The following is a 26,454-nucleotide window of genomic DNA, read 5'->3' as shown; positions in this document are numbered from 1 at the left end:
TTTATTATGTAAGTACTTCAGATGCCTATCACAACTGCTGACTCTAAAAGGAATCATAATATTGAAGAACACTGAACCGAGAGGAAATAAAAAAATAAATGAAAATAGAAAGTTAAAAGGAACCTTAAATAGAAATTAACCATCAAAAGATTTAATGGTATACAGTATAATATTTTTAATTTTTGTATAAAAATAATTTTCAGGATAGAAATTCACTTCTCATGATTAATCAAATAAATATAGTAATTTGTAATCTACTGAGGAAATTAGAGAGCCTTTCTAATTTTTTACTCCATTTCTTTAGAGTACTATCAAAACAAAGTATTCAATCAAGATATTACTTTTCATTTTCCTGGATGGAAAAGGATTAACCTTAAATAACTGTCTGAAGGTTATCTGAAATTTATCAGTATGTTGTGTGTATATACGTGTTCTGGTATGAATGTTACTCAACTTATCTTTCTTCAGTAATCTCAGCCTTTTGTACCATTCTCCTTAAAAAGATGGTTGCCTTTCTCGGCCTAATGAAATCCTATCTACCCAGTTAAATGTAACTTCCGGAAATTCTCATATTATTCATGGACTCTACTTGTTTACCCTAATAAATAGAAATAGTTTATCTTTCTCCTGTACATCATAATATTTTGTTTATATCATTATGTACCATAGCAATTAAGGTCTTGTTTTTAAGATAAAGCACAATGTCTGGAGTCTAGTTGGCACTTTGTGTGTAAATTTTGATTGAAGGTGCATAGGATTACTTCCTCACTCCTCTTATTTTCTATTGATCTTTTCTTAAGGTTTGCAATGAATGACAATGTGGTGCTACTTTAAGATTTGAGGAAGTTGGTCAGATGTGGAGATGGTGTTGGAGGAAAGACAGCCATTTTGCTTTCCCTTTCCATCTTCCTTAAGTTACATTATATGTTTTTAATTATATCACAGCAATTTCCAATCCAATCTCAAGAACAATATTCTGTCAGCGCTATGTTAGAAAAGAATGAATTTGAAACAATTCTTAAACAATACACAGAGCACTGTGCAACATCCTATGGTGACTTTCTCCAGCAAAATCTTGAGGCATTTCTTTAGCATTGTCTTTATCTTCCCATGGTGACTTATGAGGCATGCTTAAGAAAAATTTTTGTTAAAGGTCAGAGATTCCAAAAGATCCAGCCAAAATTTTGGGAAGTTAATAGTGTGATTAATTCTTGGAGTCCTTTAATTTGTGCAATCACAGTGAATGTTCAAAGTATATACTGCTTTTTAAAGTCTTTTAATTGGGAATTCATAAAAAGAACTGATTAACATTCCCCACCACAAGGAGCCTTGAAGGAGACTAAAAACAAAAACCGTATTTTTGCTGAATCCAATTAGCTTACATTTCAACACACATAACTCCACTTAACTGGCCATCACAGCAAAAGCCACAACACACACCCACAGCAGCAGCAGCATGGAGCTGACCACACAACTCAACAGACAATGCAGACAAACTGGAGTATAAACCAAGATTTTTCTACCTCTTTTCATAACAGGTTAGTGCTGGCCCTCAGTGTTGGTGTACAGTTTTTATGGCATGGGAAAATAGGGATGTTTCTGCCCTATAAAAATAAATGTGTTGAAGGCTTTAGTTTGAGCTTATACAATGTCAGAAAGTTCCAAAGGCACTGGCACAATACCAAAAAAAAAAAAAAAAAGAATCTCACAAACAGATATATCACTAAAACACATGGCAAGATACTAAGAAAACACTGGTAGGAAAACAACTGGTTTCCTGGATGATTTATGCAATAGTTTTTAATACTTTGCTGAAAAATAACAAATGAGAAAGGCATGCTAGTGGGTCTTTGGTGGGCATATATTCTCACCAACCCCCATTCATACTGAGTCTGGCTCTGGCTTTACACTGTTAAATAAGTCATTTTCTCTTTGCAAAAGTAAGAGACACAGAACCCTTGTAGTTCTTAATCTTTTAAGCCTTAGGAAGAGCTAAGGGAAAGAGTACAGAAATACATGCACTATTGTTAACAAAGACAGAGATATATAGAATAAAAATTAAAATATAAATAGTTATTTCTTCATTTTATGTATCATAGTACCCACTACTTTCCAAGTCTTAGTTTGATACATACAGATTTTCACATATGATATCTTTATCTACTCTAGGAAGTGCTGGGACAGAAAGGTAAGTAGGAAGTTCTGAACTTGAATACAGACAATAAATACTTTTGCTGTCACATCAAACGATGCAAGATGGAAGATGGGGCTTGAAACTGGGAACATTTCCCAATTGGACTTCATGATTTGCAATTCTTTAAAAATGAAAACTTACCACATTCTGTGCAAAGTTTTCAAAACATGTTCTGCGGTCCATGAGTGGGGTTGGGCGGGGCAAAGAAAAATAACAAACAGAGAGAAAAAGAGAGAGAGAAGGAAGGAAGAAAGGAAGGAAGGCAAAAGCCAGAAAAAAAAAAGGCAGAAAAAGACAGGGTGATGAAATGACGCAACACCAAATTCATGTTCTAAATTACAGAGATCAGGAAAACAGGAGAGCTGCCACCAAAGGCCTCTTGTCACAGGGCATGGGCTCTGTTTGCACTAATGCTTATACTTATAACACCAAAACTCTTCTTGTGCAAACAAAATGATGTGATTTCAAGCAAAATCGAATGACACTGAAATAAAGTAGATATGTTTAGGTTTTATGCTGACATCTTCTAAGCCTACACTATTGAAAATCCAGTGGCTTATGTTCAGAATGTCCTCATAATTTTCTACCGGTACTAAATTTCTGTTGATATCATTAATTCTGTAGACCACTGCTGTCCAACAGAACTTTCTGAAAGCATGGAAATTTCATTCTATACTTTCAAAAGTCTTTAGCTGTGGCCATTGAGTAGGAGAAATTCGGTTAGAGTTTTATGTAATCTTAACTAATTTTAAACCATTGCATGTGCTGGTGGTTGCTGTACTGGTCAGTGAAACTGTCTGGTCGCAAAGTCAATGGACTTTGAAAAATATCATAGCTTAAGTGATGATCATGAATTATAAAAATTATTTCATCTCAGAATTTCAAGAAGCTATGGACTATTTTAATATTACAAAATAATGAATGATGTTGATGTTTACATCCAGATTTTCCATTTTCTGTTAAACTGTTTAATAAGGTGTTACTGGCAGTGAGACTTTGATTATAAACATTAATTGAACAATGTAGCCTACTGCAGTTCTTCAAAAATATGCTAGGAGCTCTTAGGTATGAAGTCTCATTGCAGGAATACTAAGTGACTCAGGATAAATGCCAAATGAAAATATTTTGAAGAAAACATTTAGTTTACTGATAGTTGCTGCATTTTGGCAACTATCATAGGAAAAAAATGAATTATGAGGCATATATATACATTCCAGTTTACAGGATGAGGAAAATCCTCCCTGAGTTTTTGATCTGATGGCATTGTTCTTTTCTTTATTGTATTTTCTTATCTCCTTAAACTGGCATACAGAAGACTAACATGAAACATGAGAACAGCATCTTAAAAACTTTGTAAAGCATGGACATCTGCCAGGACAGACACGCAATAAAGAAAATAAGCAATCAACAGGCAGAAACACATACAACTTAAATGACCCTGATAAAAGGCAGGGGTTTGGGGAAGGGTCTTGGAGTATATTCACTTACCATTTGTCCAATACTGTGGTCCCAGCAGAGATAACTACTCCAAATAACTATAACTGAGAACTAAGTCATAAAAGTTCACAAAGAACCAATACCTTTTTCTTTGCCTGTAGAAGTTCCTGATAGGCACTGGATCTTATAAAACGTGGGTATGAATCACTTTTCATCAGTTTGTAAATGTGCTCCTAAAAAGAAATAATGGTTGAAGCGCCTTTTTATTATTTCTCAGGAAAAATCAAATACTGTGATAAGAATGCAACATCAGATTCAAAAACAAATCTGTAATAATGATAATGCTGATGAGAATATTTTCTATGCCTATAGAACAATTTAGACCTTCAAATTTATTCTTTTTTTTATATTTTATTTTATTTTTTTTAAATTTTAAAATCTTTAATTCTTACATGTGTTCCCAAACATGAACCCCCCTCCCACCTCCCTCCCCATAACATCTCTCTGGGTCATCCCCATGCACCAGCCCCAAGCATGCTGTATCCTGCGTCAGACATAGACTGGCGATTCAATTCTTACATGATAGTATACATGATAGAATGCCATTCTCCCAAATCATCCCGCCCTCTCCCTCTCTCTCTGAGTCCAAAAGTCCGTTATACACAGCTGTGTCTTTTTTCCTGTCTTGCATACAGGGTCGTCATTGCCATCTTTCTAAATTCCATATATATGTGTTAGTATACTGTATTGGTGTTTTTCTTTCTGGCTTACTTCACTCTGTATAATCGGCTCCAGTTTCATCCATCTCATCAGAACTGATTCAAATGAATTCTTTTTAACGGCTGAGTAATACTCCATTGTGTACTTATGCAGCTCAATTCCAGAAAAATAAACGACCCAATCAAAAAATGGGCCAAAGAACTAAATAGACATTTCTCCAAAGAAGACATACGGATGGCTAACAAACACATGAAAAGATGCTCAACATCACTCATTATCAGAGAAATGCAAATCAAAACCACAATGAGGTACCACTTCACACCAGTCAGAATGGCTGTGATCCAAAAATCTGCAAGCAATAAATGCTGGAGAGGGTGTGGAGAAAAGGGAACCCTCCTACACTGTTGGTGGGAATGCAAACTAGTACAGCCACTATGGAGAACAGTGTGGAGATTCCTTAAAAAATTGCAAATAGAACTACCTTATGACCCAGCAATCCCACTGATGGGTATACACACCGAGGAAACCAGAATTGAAAGAGACAAATTTATTCTTTTATTTAAGGATCCATGTTTAAACTGGTTTGGGAACTATGGAGGAGGCAAATCAAATCCAGTCCTTAAAAAAATGGGATTTAGTTAGTAGACTGTCATCACATAATTTCAAATCAAGTTGTTGATTTATATAGACCATTAAGATAAATAAATCAGCTATCTCTTAAGATTAAGCCAAAAGAGAATGATGCAAAGTCAGGATTCAATAATCATGCTAGATACCTTGGCATTTATACGTACTTGGAGGGTTCAGACTTTCCAAATGAATCATCTCATTGGTGAAAATTGTCATGCAAATCTACTTTAGGCCAGAGCACAAGTTCAGAAATAAATTTTGTGATATTTAATTACTTAATGTCCTAATTTGTATGCATGTTTTGACTTATTCTGAAATATATTAGGTAAATATTCGATAATTTAATCCTAATCAGTTTGTAATGTTTTGTTTCGAAGATGAATATTGGTAGACAAAGGAAAAAAAATATTCATTTAATTCAATGTTGGCCCAATCCAAGGAGATTCTGCTTTGGTTTATTGCAGCCCAAGGGAGCATAAATGCTCCTTGCTCATTCTAGTCTGTTAGAGACAGAGTTCTGAACTATTTGAGAGTATCCTGAATGTCCCAGTGTCTACTTGTTTGGAGAAAACATATATTTTAAGAGATGACTTAGTTTCCTGGTCTTAAATACACCAGTAATGATTTGTAGTTACTGTGAATCCACTTAATGACATTCAGGATTAATCCTCAGTAATCCTGACATTCAGGCTCTAGCCCAAGGTTCGTCTCCAAAAGTATGGTACATTTGGAACTGTATCAGAATTTGTTGTTGGAAAAGTGGGATGATGTTTTATTTTGGACTCAAGCATTTTGGGATTCAGGTCCTATCTTGCTCAAGATTTACCACTTACAAACATGTTAATTTTGACAATTTTATTCACTTCTCTGAGCCTCAACCTTCTAGTCTATAAACTAGAGTTATTGTCAGGATTTGAGGAATGATCAACATTTAGCAAAGTATAAGGGAATGCATAGTAAGTGCTCAAATATGTTTGAGTATGTGCCAGGTACACTTCAAAGTGCTTGCCTCTGTTAGTTAATTATATTCCCACAAAACCTCAACAAGGTTGGCAACCATTTGCATATATATTTTAAATATGAAGTAACTAAAACACAAAGAAGTACTTGCATTAGGTCACAGAGCGGAGCTCAGACTAGAACCCAGGCAATTTGCCTTCAGAATCTGCTTCCCTATTACACTGTATCTCTTCTTAAACAGCGGCAAGAATTTTTATTATTATATTTTTGAATATAGGGTTTATAAACCCACAAAAAACTGGGATTAAATAGCTGAGGTTGACTGAGAAAAACCTATGGTCAGGTGGTAATATTTTCTATAGAAAATTACGCCTTTTTCTTTTATTGAAGACACATTAAGCAAAAATATTTTTCAATGACACAGATAACAAAGAAATGCTCTTTTAAAGACTTTTGGGAAGGTCATTCCAAATATTTTACACATTGTTGAGTCTACAAAAATGCTTGAAAGTTTATCTTGAATTGAAACAATGATAAAACAGGAGAGAAATAAGCAACAGAATTTTCCTCCTGCTCTCTCTCATGTGTCCCCATAAAATGTAATTATTTCCACATTGAAGACCATGGCAGAGCCCGGGTGAATGAATGGGTTTCTGGTTGGCTGTTTCAACCTGTGTTAGTTTCCTGCACAGTGGCTCATTTCTTTTTAAGCCAAAGCCAGTGATAAATATATTTTATACCGAGAGTAAAAATAAGAAAGGAAATTTCTGTACCTCACGCTTCATCTTCTATATTTTCTCTTAGTAACATAGCTATTTAAAAAATAAGACACTTTTTAGAGCTAACATTCTTCTCTAAAATAGGTTTTAAGAAATTATGAAACATGTTTGTTCAGGTTTAAAAGCCAATTTCAACACATCATTAGGAAATGATATCCTCTCATTACACATTTATTTTTCCTCTTGAGCACAATATACTATTTTAAGAGAAAGTAGAAATTAAAATTACTTCTAAGGAGACAAGTACATCCAGTTTCAGGAAAAAAAAAACACACTTAAATAAAACTATGTCTTAGGAAGTTAATATACTAATATTAATTTCATTTTTTCTTCTTTTTGTAGACTAAAAAAGTAACTTGGAAAATTTAAAAATGCCTTAAAGTTACTGTTTCAGTTTGTCATCAGAGACAAAACTGGTTTTTACTGTTTCGTTGTGTCATCAGAGACAAAACAGGTTTGAGTTTTACATAACTTTAAGCTAATTTAATTTAGTTCTGACTATTCATAATAATATATTATTTAGGAAGGTCAGAATCTCAGACTCTCCATATTAGAAGATAAGTTAAAGAGTTCAAGTATGTGTTACTGAGGTATCAGAGTTGAAACTAAAGTAAAAAGCTTTCAAATATTTAAAATATTTCCCTTCAAGAAATTTTCATGTAAAAACATTCAAATTTACAAAAATCTCCAGGCTTTAAAAACTCTTCTTTTTAAAGTATCTCCGTTTTCTTATAGATCATTTAATTGTTTTTCATACAGCTTCCTTGGTGGCTCAGATGGTAAAGAATCCAGCTACAATGTAGTAGACCTGGGTTTGATCCCTGGATTGGGAAGATCCCCTGGAATAGGGCATGGCAACCCACTTCAGTATTCTTGCCTGGAGAATCCCCATGGATAGAGGATCCTGGCGGCTACAGTCTATGGGGTCGCAGAGTTGGACATGACTGAGTGACTTAGCACGTGTGCACGCGAACACACACACACACACACACACACACACACACACACACCTAAATTGAACATGTTAGACATAGCCACAGATTATAATGAAAATAAAACAAAAGAATCTCAACTTTCAACTTCTCAGGAGCACATTTGTGATGCAATGTGAGTTCCATCCATGTACCAACCTGAGCATCTTCGAAAGTATATCGTCCGGGCTCTTTCACATTCTGTGTAGTTTTGTCATAGCTCTTAGAATCCAAGTTAATAGCACTGGGGGCTCCTGGAGCCAGAAATTCTTGCCATATTTCCTGAACTCGAGAGGGAACTTCTCTAATAGGCCTTTTCTTCAGGTCCTCCACTGCTAGCCAGAATCTACACAAAATGAGACATAATCTGATGTCTGATGTCTCATAGTCTGAAAATTCTTAAAATATTGACTCATCATATAATTCACAGTGAGGCATAATAATAAGCTAATTTTCTCTGAGGGCGTCCAGAAACAGGCTTCTACTGATTTTTTTATTAGTTGTATTCAAAGATATAACATTTGGGGAAAGGAAATATTGAAAACAATCCTTTTTAGGTGTTCTCTGAAAATCAGGGGCTTCCCAGGTGGCTCAGACGAGGAGCCTAGCAGACTACAGTCCATGGGGTCAAAAAGAGTGGAACACGGCTGAGCCGCTAAGCACACACACACACTGAAAGGCAGACCTGCTAGGGCCCTGATTCCACACAACCTCAGATTTTTACTGAAACAATGTAGCAGTACTGAAGAACCTTTTGTTAGACCGGAAGAGGAGTTTGAAGGGACTTAGGGGGAGTGACATGGATCATCTGACTGGGGGCATAAAGTACACCATGTACTCTATTTTTTGGCTCTTTTGTCCATTTGAGCAATGAGGGGTTAGTATGGAGAGGATTTTCTGCTTTACCTGGTAAGGGAATTACCATGAAGCTTTACGGGAATGAAAAGAGGCCTGGACAGATTAGAAAATGCCCTAGCTGGAGAAATCAGGGCAAGTAACTAATTTTAGGCTATTTAATTCCGAGACTTATGAAATGACAGAAGCAGCAAGCTTTCACATGTAATTGTTCAAAAGGCTTAAATCTGCAGAGGCATCATAGCAATTCAGAAGCTCTGGAAAAAATAATATTGACCTACTTCTAAATATAAAATATATATTTTATGTCCTTCTGTATAGAATATAGTCTATCCTGAAAGGAAAGAACACCAGGACATATTCTGGTTGATAAATGCAAATAGCAAAGTCTAATAAAAAGCCACATCATATTAATGGGTTTCATTTTTTACAATTTTGCCCTATATCTTTTTGTTTAGACCTAGAAATAATGATGAAACATGAATATGTATGTCATAACAGTGTCTTTAAACAAACAAACAAAAAGGACACTTGAAAAAGGAAGTACTACATCTGTTATCCTCAATAGGGGCCAGATGTGATCCTGATATGGAGAAGATGACCCCAGAGATGAATGACTACAAGCTACAGGGGATTCTCTGGTGGCTCAGACTGTAAAGAGTCTGCTTGCAATGCAGCAGACCTGGGTTTGACATGATTGAGCAACTAACACACAACACAGGCTATAGAGTTTTAACAGAAGTAGAAGGGGATAAGCAGTCCCTTCATAACTATTACGTTTTAAACTTAGGGATTAGGGAAAGTTCAAAAAATAAGTAATAAAGCAGTTGAGCTAGAATTAGAATATCAAATATTACTTAATCTAGTAATTTTCCAGTTTCTAGGTACCATTTTCCTATAGACAGGTATCAGATAATCCAATACGGACTATGTCTTACATGTTTTTGCTGTCAGAAGGCAAGGGTCAAGACCATTTCTGTTTTAAATACAGGTTCTGACAATGTGCAATCTAATAGGAATGCTATGTGCAATCTGAAGGAGCCTAAGTGTTATAATTGATGCATATTAAAAAGCTGAGACATCACTTTGCTGACAAAGGTCTGAATAGGCAAAGCTATGGTTTTTCCAGTAGTCATGTATGGATGTGAGAGTTAGACCACAAAGAAAGCTGAGAGCTGAAGAATTGATGCTTCTGAACTGTGGTGCTGGAGAAGACTCTTCAGAGTCACTCCTTTGGACTGCAAGGAGATCCAACCAGTCAATCCTAAAGGAAATCAACCTTGAATATTCATTGGAAGGACTGATGCTGAAGCTGAGACTCCAATACTCTGGCCACCCAGCTCTTTGGAAAAGACCCTGATGCTGGGAAAGACTTAGGGCAGGAGAAGGGGGCGACAGAGGATGAGATGTTGAATGGCATCACCAAATCTATGGACATCAGCTTGAGTGGACTCTGGGAGATAGTGAAGGACAGGGAAGTCTATGGTTTCTCAAAGAGTTGGACGTGACTTAAGAGACTGAATGACAACAACAAGAAGTTCATTTCAGCATTCTTTGAACATACAGATAAAAAGAATGTCTTTGTTCTTGAACTAGCAAAGATACACCATTCAAATGACCATAATACAAGGAAGCACCCGAGAGATTCTCAAGGAATAGGCACAAACCAGACAGTCTGGGAATGCTGAGCAGGAAGGAGCCCCTCTGCTGGGGCAACTAACTACTGCACTGGAAAAGGGAATTCTAGGAAGGCACACAGATGCAGTGATGTCTTAAATAGACTTGAAATTATAGATGAGAAATCAAAGGGCTGAGGAGGTAATAATGACAGCACCTACACTGTAAGTGCAGGCACTATTCTAGGTGATTTAGCTATATTAAAACATGCAATCCCTTCAACTTTATAGAGTATGTGCTAATATTTCCCCCACTTCAGAGAAATCTGAATATATGAAGACTAAGTCACTTATTTAAGTTGCCCACTGTGACTGCCATATATAGGGTTTGCTCCCAGATCTGCAGCAGATGACATTCTCAAAAGCACTCTCTTGAATGCCTCACTAAATGCATCATTGTTTTTCTTATCCTCAGCATAGTCATCATTGCAATAATTTAGTAGAATGTAAAGGGAACTCACTAAAACTCGACTCCCCCCTTAATATATGAAAGCTGGAATATGAGGAATTATCTTAATGTCATTGAGCCTTGATTTTTTTTTTCATCAGTAAAATGGGATAATAATGCTTATCTCACTGGGTTTCCATTAGGTAAAATGAGATAAATTATGTAAAGGGCACTTTTGAAGTGCTTGAGATATTTTTAGGCACTCATATCATATAACTCTCATATTTCTGAATTTACTTGGTACTTACTCTGTTTACCTGAAAGAGGAATGAGCAAAAGCACACCAAGTGAGAATAGAAGTTCTATTTGAGAAATAAGTACTTATCAATGAGCAGTATTTCTTGACTATTTTTTGTCTCAATACCTGAAGAAAACGCTCACATGAGTGCCATACTTCCATAAATAGCAGATGCTAAATAAGATGCACTGAGATGCATTTAGGTGTAATTAGCCCTGCTGGTTAAATGGACTGTTTTGTCTCTCTTGGTCTGTGACACCAGATACCTAGGCAGAAACAGGAAGAGCAGTGGACAGAAGCTTAGTATTGGTTTATAGAAAGCCTAGGATGGCAATTATTAGCAATCTGACTTGTAAAGATGCTTAACTTCTTCTATTCATATTTTGCTTGCCTGTCAAATGGGGCAAGGATATTAATATTTAAATTTTATGTTTGAAGTGATGATTAGTTGAATGATAATCAGAAACAATAAATACAAAATATGGCATGGCATACTTATAAAAGTAGTGAATATAAAGCATAACATGGTATGGCATACACTGGACTTCCCAGGTGGCTCTGTGGGTCACAAATCTGCCTGCAATGCAGGAGACGCAGGAAATGCGGGTTTAATCCCTGGGTTGGGAAGATGCCCTGGAGGAGGGCATGGCAACCCACTCCAGTATTCTTGCCTGGAGAATCCCATGGACAGAGTGGCGAGCTACAGTCCCTAGGGCTGCAAAGAGTGGACACAACTGAAGCGACTAGGCAAACACACACACACGGCATATACTAGGTGTTCAAGACTTGATGTCTATATCTATCTATCTGTTCTTAGTAGGGAAACATATAACAGACCTACAGTATATACCCAATAAATATATATGTCACTACATAAGAAATATGCAATGTTTCTGTTTCATATAACTTTGTTTTTATTTCAACGTAACATGCAATAAAATATTAACAGATTATAATGCTTACAAAGAAAAAAGGGACTTTAAAAGCAATTTAGTTCAGATTTAAGAAATCATTCTAATTAAACACAATAAATCTATTTCCAAATGATCAGTTTAGACCAAAATTAAAAATAGCATTTGGTAGGTACTTATGTCTGCTGTCTATTTGCAACATTTTTATATAACCTCTGATTCTTGGTATATCCAGCCCCTATTTTCCTAACACAGTAGGGAAGGACATAAACATGGGCCATTTAAATTAAAGGAAGAAATGGGAAAGGGAGATTCCAGGCTGCAAAAATATACACAAGCATTTACCTTTCCAGAACTAAACATTTCTTCCATAAAAATACGAAATAGCCAAGCTCTATAGAATTAGGGCTGGGACTACTTCAAATGCAATTATTCTGTATTTTCAAAATATAGGGCAGAAAGCCTTTTGGATGATATTTATACATTTTCATACAATGAAATGTGTAATATTTCATATATGCAATTATTTATCAGGCAATTTAGTGTGTTATAGGATTATTGAAATAAAAATGGAAATAAGATAAGGCATGGAAAAAATCAGCAGTGATCAATTGCATTCATGAAAGAGAGTTTGCACATGCTAATCTTTTAGTCCCAAAGTCTCTTTCCTCTTCCTTTTTCACCTGGTTATCTCCTTATCACGGAGAAGGCAATGGCACCCCACTCCAGTACTCTTGTCTGGAAAATCCCATGGATGGAGGAGCCTGGTGGGCTGCAGTCCATGGGGTCGCTAAGGGTCGGGCACCACTGAGCGACTTCACTTTCACTTCTCACTTTGATGCATTGGAGAAGGAAATGGCAACCCACTCCAGTGTTCTTGCCTGGGGAATCCTGGGGATGGGGTAGCCTGGTGGGCTGCCGTCTACGGGGTCACACAGAGTCAGACACGACTGAAGTGACAGCAGCAGCAGCAGCATCTGCTTCCCTGAGGAGGCTTTGAGTGATCTCTCCCTCTGGGTTTGCCATTCGCCTGTATTTCTCAGATCTAACACTCATCCTTTTGTGTTGTGATCTGTTTTCATCTTTGTATTCACACGTAAGCTGTACTTCTAATAAAATCAGGAAGGACTTTTATTTGATTGGGTGATAATGGTGAAGTACTGCTTATTTATTTCTTTATCATGAAACCCATGATGATAGCATTTTTTTTCAAAAACACAGAGAATTAGAGGAAACTCCATAAAAGACTAAAACTAGATTTATCTCTGCATTATTTTCTAAAGCATTCTGTACTCAATAACTGATGATGTGACCTTATGACAGAAAATATTATTTAGGTCCAAAAAAATCCTTAGCACCTGCAGACCTCTTGAAACCCTGGTCAAGCTTTCAAGTTTCAGTAAACTTGAAAAAGAATAGGAAGCTGCGTGCCTGAAACCTATGACAGGCATAATTAAATCTCTCCAGATTCTGCCTGTGGTCAACTTGCTTAATCCATGGGACATCGGTCAAAATTCTATGTTCTTCTAAATGGTTTGGTTTGGGTATCTCTTAAATCTCCTGCAAAGAATGTGATGATTCTGGAACTGCTAAGTTGCAGTGAAAATAAAGGAATGCTGGCAACTTTCTCTAAATGGATTTCACAGGACTGAATAAGTCATGGGAAAATAAATTAAAGAGTTCCATTTCAAAAGAATACTGAATGAAAGAGCTTGGGGAAAAACCATATTATGTAGGGGAAAGTTATCGCTCACTTCAGTCATCTTAGAGCTACTAAAATCTATTCCAGTGTCTCACATTTAAAAATTCAATTTCCAGGTGCCTCTTAAGTCAGAAAAATTTCAAAAATATGTGAGGATGATGTTTACAACAGATAAGCAGGACACACACCTCTCCAGCAGACACTAACAGCTCAGTCTGGTACTGCTCTCAACTGCCCTGAGGCTGTGTTTAAATGTACGAAGTAAAGGCACTGCCTCCATCATTTTCTTTCAAGTTATTTTATTCAGGCACTTGATTTCCTTTTCTAGATCTTACCTGAGATGCAATACACAAAGAAGACCAATATGATAAATAGGTGATATGTTAATTAAACTACACATGCATTATTGATGATTCTTTGTTTTGCCAAGTACTAGTCTGATACTTCTTTATGCAGTCCATTTCAAATGCATCAGATTTACATAGTTCAAAGATCAGGAGACAGTGTAAAATAAACCATTATGAAGAAGTGATAATATTGGACAAAGTGCTTTGCCTTCATTACCTTTTCTTCCTCCATCAAGAGGCAGAAATTCAATAGGTCCATAGCTTCATCATGATGTTGGTGGGATAGTAACTGGTCTGTCGAGTGCAAAATCACCAGACCCATCATACGAAGGTCACTCTTGCTTAGAATATAAGATTCAAACAAGATGTCTTACCTTAAGTTTTCTGAGCTGAATTCTGACTCTAGAAATTTAAGGAATTGTTCTCTCCCGACTGGGTCTTTCAATGCTTCATCCATGCCAAAACCCCATCGTTTTACCCTCTGCTGACTTGGCTCTTTGCTATAGAAAATAAAACAAAGCCAAATATACTCCTTTCATTATAAATTCTATATTCTGCTATTACATTTCCCCTCAAAATCATATATTCTTTGAAGCTCCCATCTTTAACATATTTTTCAGGAAAAAAAAAAAAAAACCTCTGATTGATGACTCTGCATGAAATTATAGTGAGATGAAAGCTAGGCATTAATAAAAAGTCTAACATTTATTAAGCATTAAATGCCAAGAGATGGATTCTCTTTTAGATTTCTTCAGCAACTTTGAGATGGGTACTATTATAATTCTTATTTTATAAATGAGGAAGTCAAAGATAGAGGGTCATAACTTTCCAATGTCAAATAGGTAGTATTCCAGACATTCTGACCCCAGGACTCAATTTCTTAACCACTACACTATGAAGTCTCATGGTGGCACACTGTACTGGAGGAAAATGCATTGAGAATCAAAAGGCTTACATTCTGGTTTATGACTTTGTTGTTGATTAAATGTATGACATAGTCCTGGCTGAGTCACAACATTTTGGTGTTCCAACTTTCACATCTATAAAACTAAGAACTTAGGGATGAAGAGATATATACTTGTCAAGCATTTGAGAACCACTGAACGGATATAAAAGCAAGAGAAAGTCCATAAATGCAATCTAACTAAGTGCTACAGAATACTAAATCCTCACTCTGTGAAGGGGTATGCAGTGATCTTTTTATGACTCTATCAAGATTGGTGATATAATTCTTCTCTTATACAGCTGATGAAAGAAACCAGGGAGTCTTAAATTGTGTTCTGGTTTTCTTAAGAAGTCAGACACTTACCAGTTTGTCTTAGAGTGTTTATGGTAAATTCATTTTGCTCCAAAACAGAATTTATAAAGGCATCATACTTGTGTTGGGCTTAAGTAAGTATGGATTTAGCATTCATTTTACTTGAATAGATGGACCTTTGTGGCTATGTGGATTTTCAAGGAAGCTAAAAACAATGACCTAAATTTTAAGAACTAAAGATCCTAACTAGTCGACCTTAAAACCCTTGCACATCTGATTTTTTTTGTGCCAATCTTTCTGGAAATGCAAATCTAATATCATGCAAACATCTAAGTTTCAAAAACCATTGCCTTGAACAAGAGCTTTATATCATGGTTAATGTAGACACAGAGTAAAATTACTTTTACAATTAGTCTGCTGTAGGATTCTTTTTATATCACTCAAATCCTGAAATAAGTGAAATATTTGGAAGGAAGAGAAAATGTCACTTACCTTGCTTCAAGTTCCCAGAAGGTAGTATCATCAGACAACCATGGGTTAGAAGGGTCAGGCGGCACAAGAAACGGGTCATATTCTACATACTGTTCTGTGTAACTTAGCAGACTTGAGAAAAAGAAACATTTTCATTTTCTTTAGTTTTCTGGTTGAGGTAAAACTGATCTTTGTAAGGGACACACTATAAAAACATCTGGCCAAGGAATTCTTGCTTGCTTATAGAATAAAATCTGATAGCAGTTTTCATGCATCTTTGAAGATAAATGTGGTTAAGGATTCCATCTTTCCCAATGCCTTAGCAATATGAATTAAAATGAGACATTTTAATGTCGTTAAAATGAGACAAAATGGAAAAGGTCAGTGCATAGAAGGAAGTGCCAAGGAGCAATTCCAACCCTTGGTCAACTAGCCTACCCACAGCAGAAAAGATGTTAGCTCAACTTGGAGAAGGGGTTAAAAGGCAATTTTTGTCAACAGTATTGACAGGAATTACGTAAAGGGGGAATCACTTACAACACGGTTTTTTGGGGAAAAAAAATCTGTTTTTAAAACAAAATAAAGGGAGAAAGGAGAGGAAAAACACTGGAGAGGTAAGATTTGGCAATGCCTCAAAGTGCAGAATAGAAACGTCTTAACAGATTTGAATGAAGAAAATATGTAAAAATCTAAGCTTAATTCAAATTCTGAAGTCATAAAGTAACTGAGTAGTATAAATGTTAAGAAGAATTAACAGAAAGTTTCTAAGTTGCCAACAAGTAACTTAATGAATTGAGTTTTATTTCTCCTAGCAGGAGTGAAAAGATTCAATTCCTTGGAATTATCTTCTGTATTTGATTGTGGTTGCACAAAGATTGGGCCTCTAGAGCCCTAAGATAATAATGATCATTCTGTCATTTGAAGTGCAACAAAAGAGCTCTGTGAAAATTTTCTATGTTCAAAAGGGAAAAGAAAATAACATTTCTTACAGGGTTCCAATTATATCAGTTCTCCTCCCACCAGTTCATACTGAACACATTTAATTGTCATCTGAACATTTTTTAATTTATATGGGCATGGTTGCAGTACTTACCTATCAGCAACTTTTGACATTTTTAACCGATGTCTATCTAACTGTATTTGCCAATACTTTATCTGGAAAAAGGAGATAAGTAGTTACATAAGTAGTGACATTCTCCAATTTTCAACTCTAAACTCTAATAGATTGAGTAATTCTAAACAAGAATATGTTCTAGACAGGAAAATTTCAGTCTACAGAAAAACTCAAACATGAGGACTCTGAAAGAGTTAATAAAAATTAAACTCTACTTGACTGTAAACACATAACCAGTATTGCTTTAGAACAGCAGTGAGGTTGAACATTCTGCCCACAATCAGCAAAATAACTTTACTTTTAAAGTATTATAGAAATTTTAAGCATTTATTCATGGTGATTATCCAAATTAGAATCACATTTCTCCGTCAAACAGTGAATTCAGAAAATAAATGTATTTGCTATTTGTTACTATAATTTCAAGATAAACCCTACTTCCTAATACTAGCCCAACAACGGCATCAATGATATTTGTTTTAAGAATAACTTTATCAACATTTCAGAGCAAATTCTCACAGGGACATAACAACATGTGGAAATTTAAAACTCTCTGAGTTACTTTTCCTTCAAGGTGATTATAAATATACTAGAAAAAGTATGTATTACATAGTTGGTAGGAAGAAATAAGCAAAAGGAGAAAAAGTCTCATGACAACTAACCAAGAGATTTGATGATGAATTGATAAGAGACACTTGGTATTGCCTTTGAAATACTGCAGCCAAAGCTATTTATTCATCAACAGATGCGACAAGAAGCAATTTATACCATTGCTATACCAAGAAGCAATATATCTGCTCATCAGTGCTAATGAGGAAAAACTTCAAGAGGATTCTAGAGATCAGTACTGCAGAAACAAGGTTGAGCACTCTTGTGAAGATCACATCACATGACTGGCGGTGGAAAACACATGATCTAAATGTCACCAACCTACTGTCTTCTCATTTTTTAGAACAGAATTATGGAATATAAACTAACTCAATAATGGAATCATCTATGAGTCAGTGTGTGTGATTTTTAAAAATTAGTTAGAGGAAAAAGGATTTGGAGAAATAACAAGGGAAGAGTTTTGAAAACTATCTCCTTATATTAATAAATCTTCAAGAGAATACATATCTTAAAATGACATTTTAAATACAATCTTACAAGTCAATTTTTAAAATATCTCCTATTAACATCAACATCTGGTCTTCATATTGGCTACTCTGTAAACCATCTACTCTGTAAACCATTATTCTAGGTTGACCCACCTGTTGTTGTAACTCATCTTCTGTTGGAGGTTTAGTTTCTGGGGTGGGTGTGTGGGTAGGACTGTGACTTCTAATATCATTTTGTAGACCATAGACAGACTATATTAAAATAAAAAAGAAATATGTTAAGAGAAAGTTACATTTATATTCACAGACTTTCTAAAATGTAATTTTGTGTTATATATTCATTAAGGTAACTCAAAACTTTGCTGCATACTGGATTAAGCTTATCAAAATTCAAAAGGCACTGCTACCATAAATGTCATATGAATCTAAAATGAAAGCACAGAATTTTTGGAAAAAATATGTGGTTGTATTATTAACTGACAGAATAATTGACTAAATGAATAAAACTAGGTAACTGTGATAAAATATGGGGTGAGTTGAGAATACTAATTTGGGAAATGACAGCACAACATAGCATCTAATGAGTATTAATTTTGGAATAAAACAGAGGTGGATACATAATAGAATAAAAATGTAATAAGGCAAAAAGGGTAAAAATAATCTAGTTGTTTTACATAGGAAAGGAATGGAGTAATAAGGAGAGAAACTAGGTTAAGAATTCCATTGCTGATTTTGTCTCTGATGGTATCATCACACACACACCAGAATGTTCCTGTTTTCCCAGCTCAACATTGGGTTATCTACCTCACGATACTGACCTTGTCGTTTGGTTTCAGTAGGTGCTATTTACAAATGTCAGTGACCTCGAAGGTTTTGGACATCTTTGAAATTCTTTATCCCAGTGCTTCGTTACTATTTTGTCAAAAGGTGAACCCTACTATTTAGGAATGCTCTTTTTTGGGAAAGACCCATTGCTTAGTAAATATAAACAAAAATCTGGGGACTTCAAGAACAAAAATTCATCCCTAACTGAAGGTGAGACATCTTACATGTCAACTCAAGGGAGAGGCCAAATTACCTTTTCTTTAATATTAAAGCACTCTTACTTTAAAAAAAAGAATTTAATGTTAGCCACTAAGCACTTTTTCTCTGGACAAGAGGATGGAGGAGGACATGACAAAGTTTCATGAGCCCTACAAAATTAAAGTTGCCAGATAGTGGAAAGAAGCTATTGAAATCAGAAGAAGGTAGATGTTTAACCAAGCCAATTTTCAGGCCCATCTTACCAGTAACTCTAAATTTAAAATTCATCCTGTTAACTGACCTGTTTTCACTTGGATTCCACCTCGTCTTAATGCTAACCTTTTGGCTCTGTACCTGGGCCCTTTTCCCTTGTGAGTTCCCACTATTTTGCTCTTAGCCCATCTTTAACATATTTAGCTTGGTTTTCTATCTTTGGTAGGAACTTCAATTTTCCCTCTTTTGACATAGCTCCAACCTCCTTGAAACTCAATTCTTGTTACTGGGCATACATTTCAACCCAAGGACTAGCACACATGATGTCAGTTAATTACTAACTGGACTGAACTAAATGGCTTGAACTGTCTTTTTCTTTCCTTCTATCATTCATGCAACATGTATCAAACACCTATTATATGCTGTATATTATTGTTAAGCATTAGGGATATAGATGTAAACAAAAGTAGGTATGCTTCCTCCTTCCTTGGAACTTATGACCTAATGGTTACACAAAGAATCACATAAATAAACATATGATTAAAACTGTGATAAGTATTATGAAAGAAAAGAATGACAAGATTACAGTACCTGGAATACAAGGAGACTTAATTTTCACTGAAGAAACGAAAGGTCTGCATGAACTACTGCTAGTTGTGTTTGAGGGTGATTAAACAACATAACCCTCTGAACTCTGAAGTAACAGTTGAGGTGGGTATTTTAAAATTAGTGAAGTAAAAGACCACCAATTATGAAACAATTATACTTTCCAATGTCTGCTATTTTCTTAGTTGTATCATACTAATTTTTGATAAAGAAAATAAAAAAGACGTCTAAGGTTTAAACTTTCCATTCTCACTAACCTTGGTTTAATTACTTAAGGTTCTTTAATAAGAATCTCTAGTTCATGTAAAAAATGTTTTAAAGACAAAACAGCTGACAGTTCTAACAGTGAGTTTGTTGGTTAAAATTTAAAATAATTTAAAAGAGCGCTAGAAAAATACCACAATTTACGGTGCCAAAGAAGTAAAATAATTAATAAATTACCTTCTATCTCTACATTTCTATGATTATTTCAGTATACATGCATTTCACATGATCATCATGAAGTTCCATAAAACACTCAAACCATTGGGCGGTGCTGTTTCAAATAGTCTTCCAGCAACCTGGCCACTGGTTCTGAGGTTCCTGGGATGTTTCCTTTTTTGTCTTACATGTAAGTAAACATCATGAATTCTCTCTTTCCTCACTCAGGGTACCTTTCATTTTCTGGGGATCAGTAATAGCTTTTAACTTTGATTCTTGGCTAGAGTGAAAATAGCCACAAATAATGCAATTTTATGCTCAGGGCTTACTTTATGCTAAAGGAGGTAAGAAAATTGATCCTATTTTGGACAATAAGTTATGAGGATCATTTGCAATGTAAAAGGATTTACACCTTTTAGAAAACTGAAATATATTAGAAACCTTGGCATAGAGCAGACAGGGCTAGAGAGAAAGAAAAATGGAATTGTCTAATGTCTTAATATTTGCAGATGGGGAAAATTAAGTTAACTAATTTGGATCCACTTTGAGTTTTAATAGCAAAGATAATTACTAAACCAAGATGCTTTGACTGATAACACCTTTTTTGTTGTTGCTGTTGTTCCTCAGGGTGCCTGGATTAACACTTTACATATGCAGTACCATCCTAATGAATACTGAATGGGTTATTCATTAAATGAAACAGATTTGACTTTCTACATGAATCTGTTCATATGTGATCTCCTTTTATATCTCAGAAGAGATAAGAAAATTCTGTCCTTTATTTTTGGTCAAGGGGAAGGGACTTTAAGAACTAAAGAGTGAAGGAAGTTTCTATACTTTTTTATGTGGAGTGCAATGATGGGTGGAGGAGGGGAGATGCTCAGCTCGACTGGAGAATGGTTAGGACCATGTCCGATGCCCTCTGGAAGAAGCCAGTGCAGAGACAGAGCAGTGAGAGGAGATTAGAGAAGATTGAGAGAGAAAGTTTGCCAGTGTCCAAGTCTCTGCATCCAAGAATATCTAGGCTAACTCCCTGCCTATTCCTAAGGTTTTAGAATATTCTCCTCTTTCATCTATTTTGAGCAGAGTTTCTCTTGCCTGCAAAGGTATTGTACTTCTTACTTGAAACACTTTTGTGCTGCACTAAGATATGAATAGTTTATTCTGTTATGTAACACATTAAAATTTAAAATTTCACATTTGGCATATGGAAGTAAAGAAATACCAATCTTTTAAAGTATGAACGGCTATAACCACTGCATTAATAGCAGGAAAACTAGGCATTAATCATGAATTTGCTAACTGTTCTTCCAGGATGTGCACTTTAGCTGTTAACTAAAATCTTATATGCCATTATGTCCAAATGCAAGTAACAGAGGAAAGAAAGATAATGAGACAGCAAACAACTTACTGTTGTTTTGAAATGTAGGTTCTAGAGTTACAGGAAACAATCTGAAGTGTGGCTGCAGTCATGTAAGCACAAATGCTTTTGTCGTTTTTCCTTATGTTTTGTGTTTTTCTAGGACCTCTTCTCAGAGAAGGCGATGGCACCCCACTCCAGTACTCTTGCCTGGAAAATCCTATGGATGGAGGAGCCTGGTGGGCTGCAGTCCATGGGATTGCTAAGAGTTGGACACGACTGAGTGACTTCACTTTCACTTTCACGCATTGGAGAAGGAAATGGGAGCCCACTCCAGTGTTCTTGCCTGGAGAATCCCAGGGATGGGGGAGCCTGGTGGGTTGCTATCTATGGGGTCACACAGAGTCGGACACGACTGAAGCGACTCAGCAGCAGCAGCAGCAGGACCTCTTCTAGTAATTGTCATATAGAAGGGTGATCTTATGTGTTAACTTGACTGGACCATGGTGCTCAGATATTGGATCAGACATTATTTCGGGTGTTTCTATAAGCATGATTTTGGGGTGAGATTAAAACTTAAATAAGTGGATCTTGAGTAAAGCAGAATATTTTCAATAATGCAGTTGCATCCGATCAGTTGAAGACCTAAATAGAACAAAAAGACCTCCACCAACCAACCAAGAGGAAATCCTGCCAACAGATGGCAATTCTTCCCTGAATCCTTAGTTTGTTGGCCTACCTCATCAGATTTTGGACTTGCCAAGCCTTTTAGAATCATGTGAGTTGGTACCTTAAAATAAATCTCTCTCTCTTTCTCTCTGCATACAGATATCTATATATCTCCTTATTTTTGGTTCTGTTTCTCTGGAGAAATTTGGCTATAATACAAATATAGCCTGACTTATTAGAGTTAAAATTTTAGAATCAGTTGAAGAAAGTCAGGTACATAGTGCCCCTTAAAATTTGCCTAGATTAGGCTGATTTATTTCCACTTGTGCTCAATTGTGAAGTCGTGTCTGACTCTTTGTGACCCCACAGACCAGCCTGCCAGGCTCCTCTGTTCGTGGCATTTTCCAGGTAAGAATACTGGAATGGATTGCCATTTCTTTCTCCAGGTATTTTTGCTTATGCTACATTATCATTCCTTCACAGAAAATTGAGGATATACACTTCACTTATTTCTTTGTATTTTAGCAAACTATGTTCAAATAAAAAGACAGGTTTAAACACTGGTTAGCCCTACCTATTCAAAAGTATTTCAAACCAGATGTACGTCTCAGCCTTCTTTTCACATATTTGACAAATATATTTGAAATTAAATAATTAAATACAATGTCCCAAACCCTGATATTCTTCAGGTACATGTGCTAAATGAATACTCAAGGAACTCACTTGGTCTTTTATTCTTAACATATATGTCCTTTGTTCTGTGACACATAATCACAAGCAATATCATCACAGTTGAATCCCAAAGAATGGAACGGCAGCTCTCTCCAGTAAGGGCAGTAGCTGCTTTCAAAGATTAAGTATAGTCCGGGGGTTCCACTTCCTTACCAGCCTCAGCATAGCACAGAGGGCGACCACACAGGAACAAAGGACACTTGCCAATTAACAGCAGAAGGCGAAGGCAGCTTCCACAGGTGGCAGGCTGGCCTCTGCCATTTCTGTCTAGACTCTCACAGAACTGCTTGCTCCTGAAGGAGAGAACTGTGAAGTCTTCACAGTATGTTGAAACAGTTTGTTCTTGTTGTCAAGCTATTCATTAATAAAATGGTGTGACAGTTTAGAATCACAAACCATTTAAATGCCCTTGATAACATGACTGAGTTGTGTCCCTCCCAAATTCCTGTGCTGCAGCCCACTCTGATTGCATTTGGAGATGGGGTCTGAAAGGAGGTATCAAGGTTAAGTGAGATCATACGGTGGGATCCTAATCCTATGGAGCTGGCACCCTTAAAAAGAAGAGAAGGAGCACTGAGTTCTCTCTCTCTGCCATGTGAGAACACAACAAGCTGGCCATCTGCTAGCCAGGGAGACAGCTCTCATCAGGAACCAAATTTATCAGCACCTTGGTCTCAGATTTCCAGTCTCCAGAACTGGAAGAAAATAAATTCTTATTGTTTAAGCTCCCCAGGCTGTAGTATTTTGTTAGAATAGTCATAGCATATATATATCACACACAATTTTGTCAATTGTTATATACTAGTATATAGATCACATACATACACACATTTGTTTTGTTTGCTTGCTCAATATGTGTACTCTCATTAAGACCGTAAGTTATGGGAGCAAGGCCATGCCTGTCTCATTTATTTTTGAATAACAAAAGACCAGTACATACCCAGCATAAAGCAGAGATTTGCTAAATCTGCTGATTGAATGGATCATTCCTGTTCCTAGCCAAATATGAGCTAAAGCACAAGCGGTAATAATTCTAAAGACAAACCAGTATGTGAGTTAGAGTCCTCTAACCTTTTATATAAAGTAACATTATTGGTGAAAATTAAAGAAAATCCAGTACTTCTCAGTATGAAAAGCTGCATTTATCAGAAGGTGAGAAAATCAGTATTCTCCAATTGCTAAGAACAAGGGTATGTACGCTATCTGCATCCTGCAGGACTTCTGTTTTTCTCTAGTGGTTTTAGTGCTATACAGCTCTGCTATTGGCTCCCCAGTTCTACTATGACTGATTCACGGGAAATTAGGCTACCAACTAGACCAATAGAGTTGAGCTCCATGGTTCCATCTCTTTACAACATTTCACTTTGCTATGACAATGTTTCTCTACCAGTCAGTGAGGGCTGATGGTATCTGAAGAGCAACACTGAAAACTAATGATTTCCAAGTTTTCAAAAACAATGATGCCCTGTGAAGCACTGGTAAGACACCATAACTGAGTACAGAGTTACAGGGACAGTGTAAACAATTTATTAATCTTTAAGTTCTATCTCATCAATCCAGATACTTTCTCATCTGATTCAGAGCACATCTCAGCTGGTGTCTATAGGGGAAACCAGACACAAAGTAATATATTTTGAACTCTTCAAAATTCAGAAAGTAGTGAGAAGTGACTTAATGCACTCTGGGGTAGCTGACTGCATGTTTGAATTTGGTACCACAAAGCTAGTCCCGGTACACTAGGCCATGCTGTGAGTGGAGGGTGAGAGGAAATGCCTAGGGCTGATCATAAGAGAGAGGGGCCAACAGGTTTGCTGTGGTCTGGCTTTGCCTCTCTTTCTCAGAGATATGCTGGGACCAAAAGCTTTTGAGCACCTCACCTGAATGGATTTTATGGCACTCTTCCTGTGCCTTCTTTATCCTAACATCAAGGTCAACAGTTTTAAAAGAACAACCACAAAAAAAGGTACGTTGACCATAGTGGGGCCTTAGACTATAATGCTTATTTCTAGGGATGAAAGAAAAAGACATTAAAACATCAGACTACAGAAAAAGCTTAGTACCTGCTGCCTGGACACATATCCCAGAAAACGCTGCATAAGTAAAAAGCTACAGAAGAGAAGGTCTTAAACTCTGTGGAATGGTTCGATCTAGTGGCACTGACCTTTGGCTGTGTCCTCAGAGTGACTACTATAGGCCAGATATCCTTACGTGCGTCAGTCATTTTTTATGGAATAAATATAAATATCTTCTATACTTACCATCTGAGTCACCAGGGACGTTCAAAATAAATCTATGTGTGTGTGCTAAGTGGCTTCAGTCATTTCCGACTCTTTGAGAGCCTATGGACTGTAGCCACCAGGCTCCTCTGCCCATGGGATTCTCTGGCAAGAATACTGGAGTGTGTTGCCATGCCTTCCTCCAGGGAATCTTCTCAACCAAAAGATCAAACCCAGATCTCCCGAGGCTTCTGCATTGCAGGCGGATTCTTTACCATTGAAAAATATCTTCTATAATAACTGTCTGAGCCACGGGGAAGCCCAAAGAAAAAACGGCTTTTATATGCATGTGCTACTTTAAAAAGTGTAGGTACTTCAGCTATGTGTTTTCAAAAGATTGTATTAAACATCATTGAATTCAGGATAGCACTTCGTTTTTGTTACATACTTCCTCATATAAGAGATCCTAAACCTACTGCCATGATCCTATAGTTGTGCCACAAAATTTTGATATTACAATGTGGTCTTCATACAGTACCTATAATTAAACATCTTTATGATGATGTCTTTTTCTTCAATTTTTTCTCTAACAATGCCTGTATCTCACGAGTACCACTTGTTCTCAGATAAACTCTATCTATTTTTCCTCATTTCCTGGGCTCTGAAAGAGATACTTTTTCTGCTAATGGCTCGCCTCTCAGCATCCTGTTCCTGTCACAGCCACCTCCACACCTTGAGACCTTGACGTGCTTGAGAATCAGGACGGGGTCTCCTTCCTGGTGAGAGAGGAACTGACAGAAGTCCAGGGCTTGACCCCCCAGGTTTTCTTCTAGCCAAGTAATAAGGAAGAGCAGGGAATATGCTATAAAGGACTCATGAAATGGAAGAAGAGGGTTTTTTTGTCTGCTTTTTGTTTTTGTGGTTGACGTCCTCTAAATGAGGCAGGAGGTAGATACTCCCCCAGTTCCCTACAGGGTAAACTGACTGGAAATTCATTCCCTGTGGACTGAAAATCCAAGACGAGAGTAGCAGGACAATTAACTGGGGAGGCTGGGCCCTGCCCAGACTACATATTTCTCATTCTTGAAGTCAGGAGACTTCCTTAACCACACATGCACAGAAAGACTTCTTGGAGGCCAAAGGGGAGTGATGCCAAGGGATGTTCTACCCATACGCCTTTTCTGTGAAATCCATTTTGGCTGAGATGTGTGCACACAAATGGGAGGGTCCTGGATACACCAAATATGGACTGTGAACCAGGCGAATTAAAATGATTGGCCAAAATAAACCAGGAAGAAATTCCCCATAATTCAAACTGCCAAGAGGGTGTGACTCAGGGACTCTCCTGAGTCTGCCCATGTGTCTAGCCACATGTAATGTACTCTTTCTTCTCTAAATAAATACTTTTTT

At 36.6% G+C, this 26,454-nt stretch overlaps 1 protein-coding gene across 1 annotated transcript in view; it reads right to left on the bottom strand.

The window, feature by feature from the left end:
• Positions 1–26,454, bottom strand: part of RGS7 (regulator of G protein signaling 7) — a 467,306-nt gene that overhangs the window by 8,963 nt on the left and 431,889 nt on the right. The window contains exons 11-16 of the mRNA XM_068986068.1: positions 17,959–18,057; positions 16,691–16,752; positions 15,619–15,729; positions 14,243–14,368; positions 7,851–8,037; positions 3,775–3,864 (exon numbers count right to left, since the gene is read on the bottom strand). Of these exons, the coding sequence (XP_068842169.1) occupies positions 3,775–3,864; positions 7,851–8,037; positions 14,243–14,368; positions 15,619–15,729; positions 16,691–16,752; positions 17,959–18,057 (675 nt within the window). The remainder of the gene's footprint in view (positions 1–3,774; positions 3,865–7,850; positions 8,038–14,242; positions 14,369–15,618; positions 15,730–16,690; positions 16,753–17,958; positions 18,058–26,454) is intronic.

The sequence above is a fragment of the Capricornis sumatraensis genome, chromosome 14, assembly GCF_032405125.1.
Source record: "Capricornis sumatraensis isolate serow.1 chromosome 14, serow.2, whole genome shotgun sequence".
Lineage (NCBI taxonomy): Eukaryota > Metazoa > Chordata > Mammalia > Artiodactyla > Bovidae > Capricornis > Capricornis sumatraensis.
This window is presented reverse-complemented; position numbering and strand designations above follow the sequence as displayed.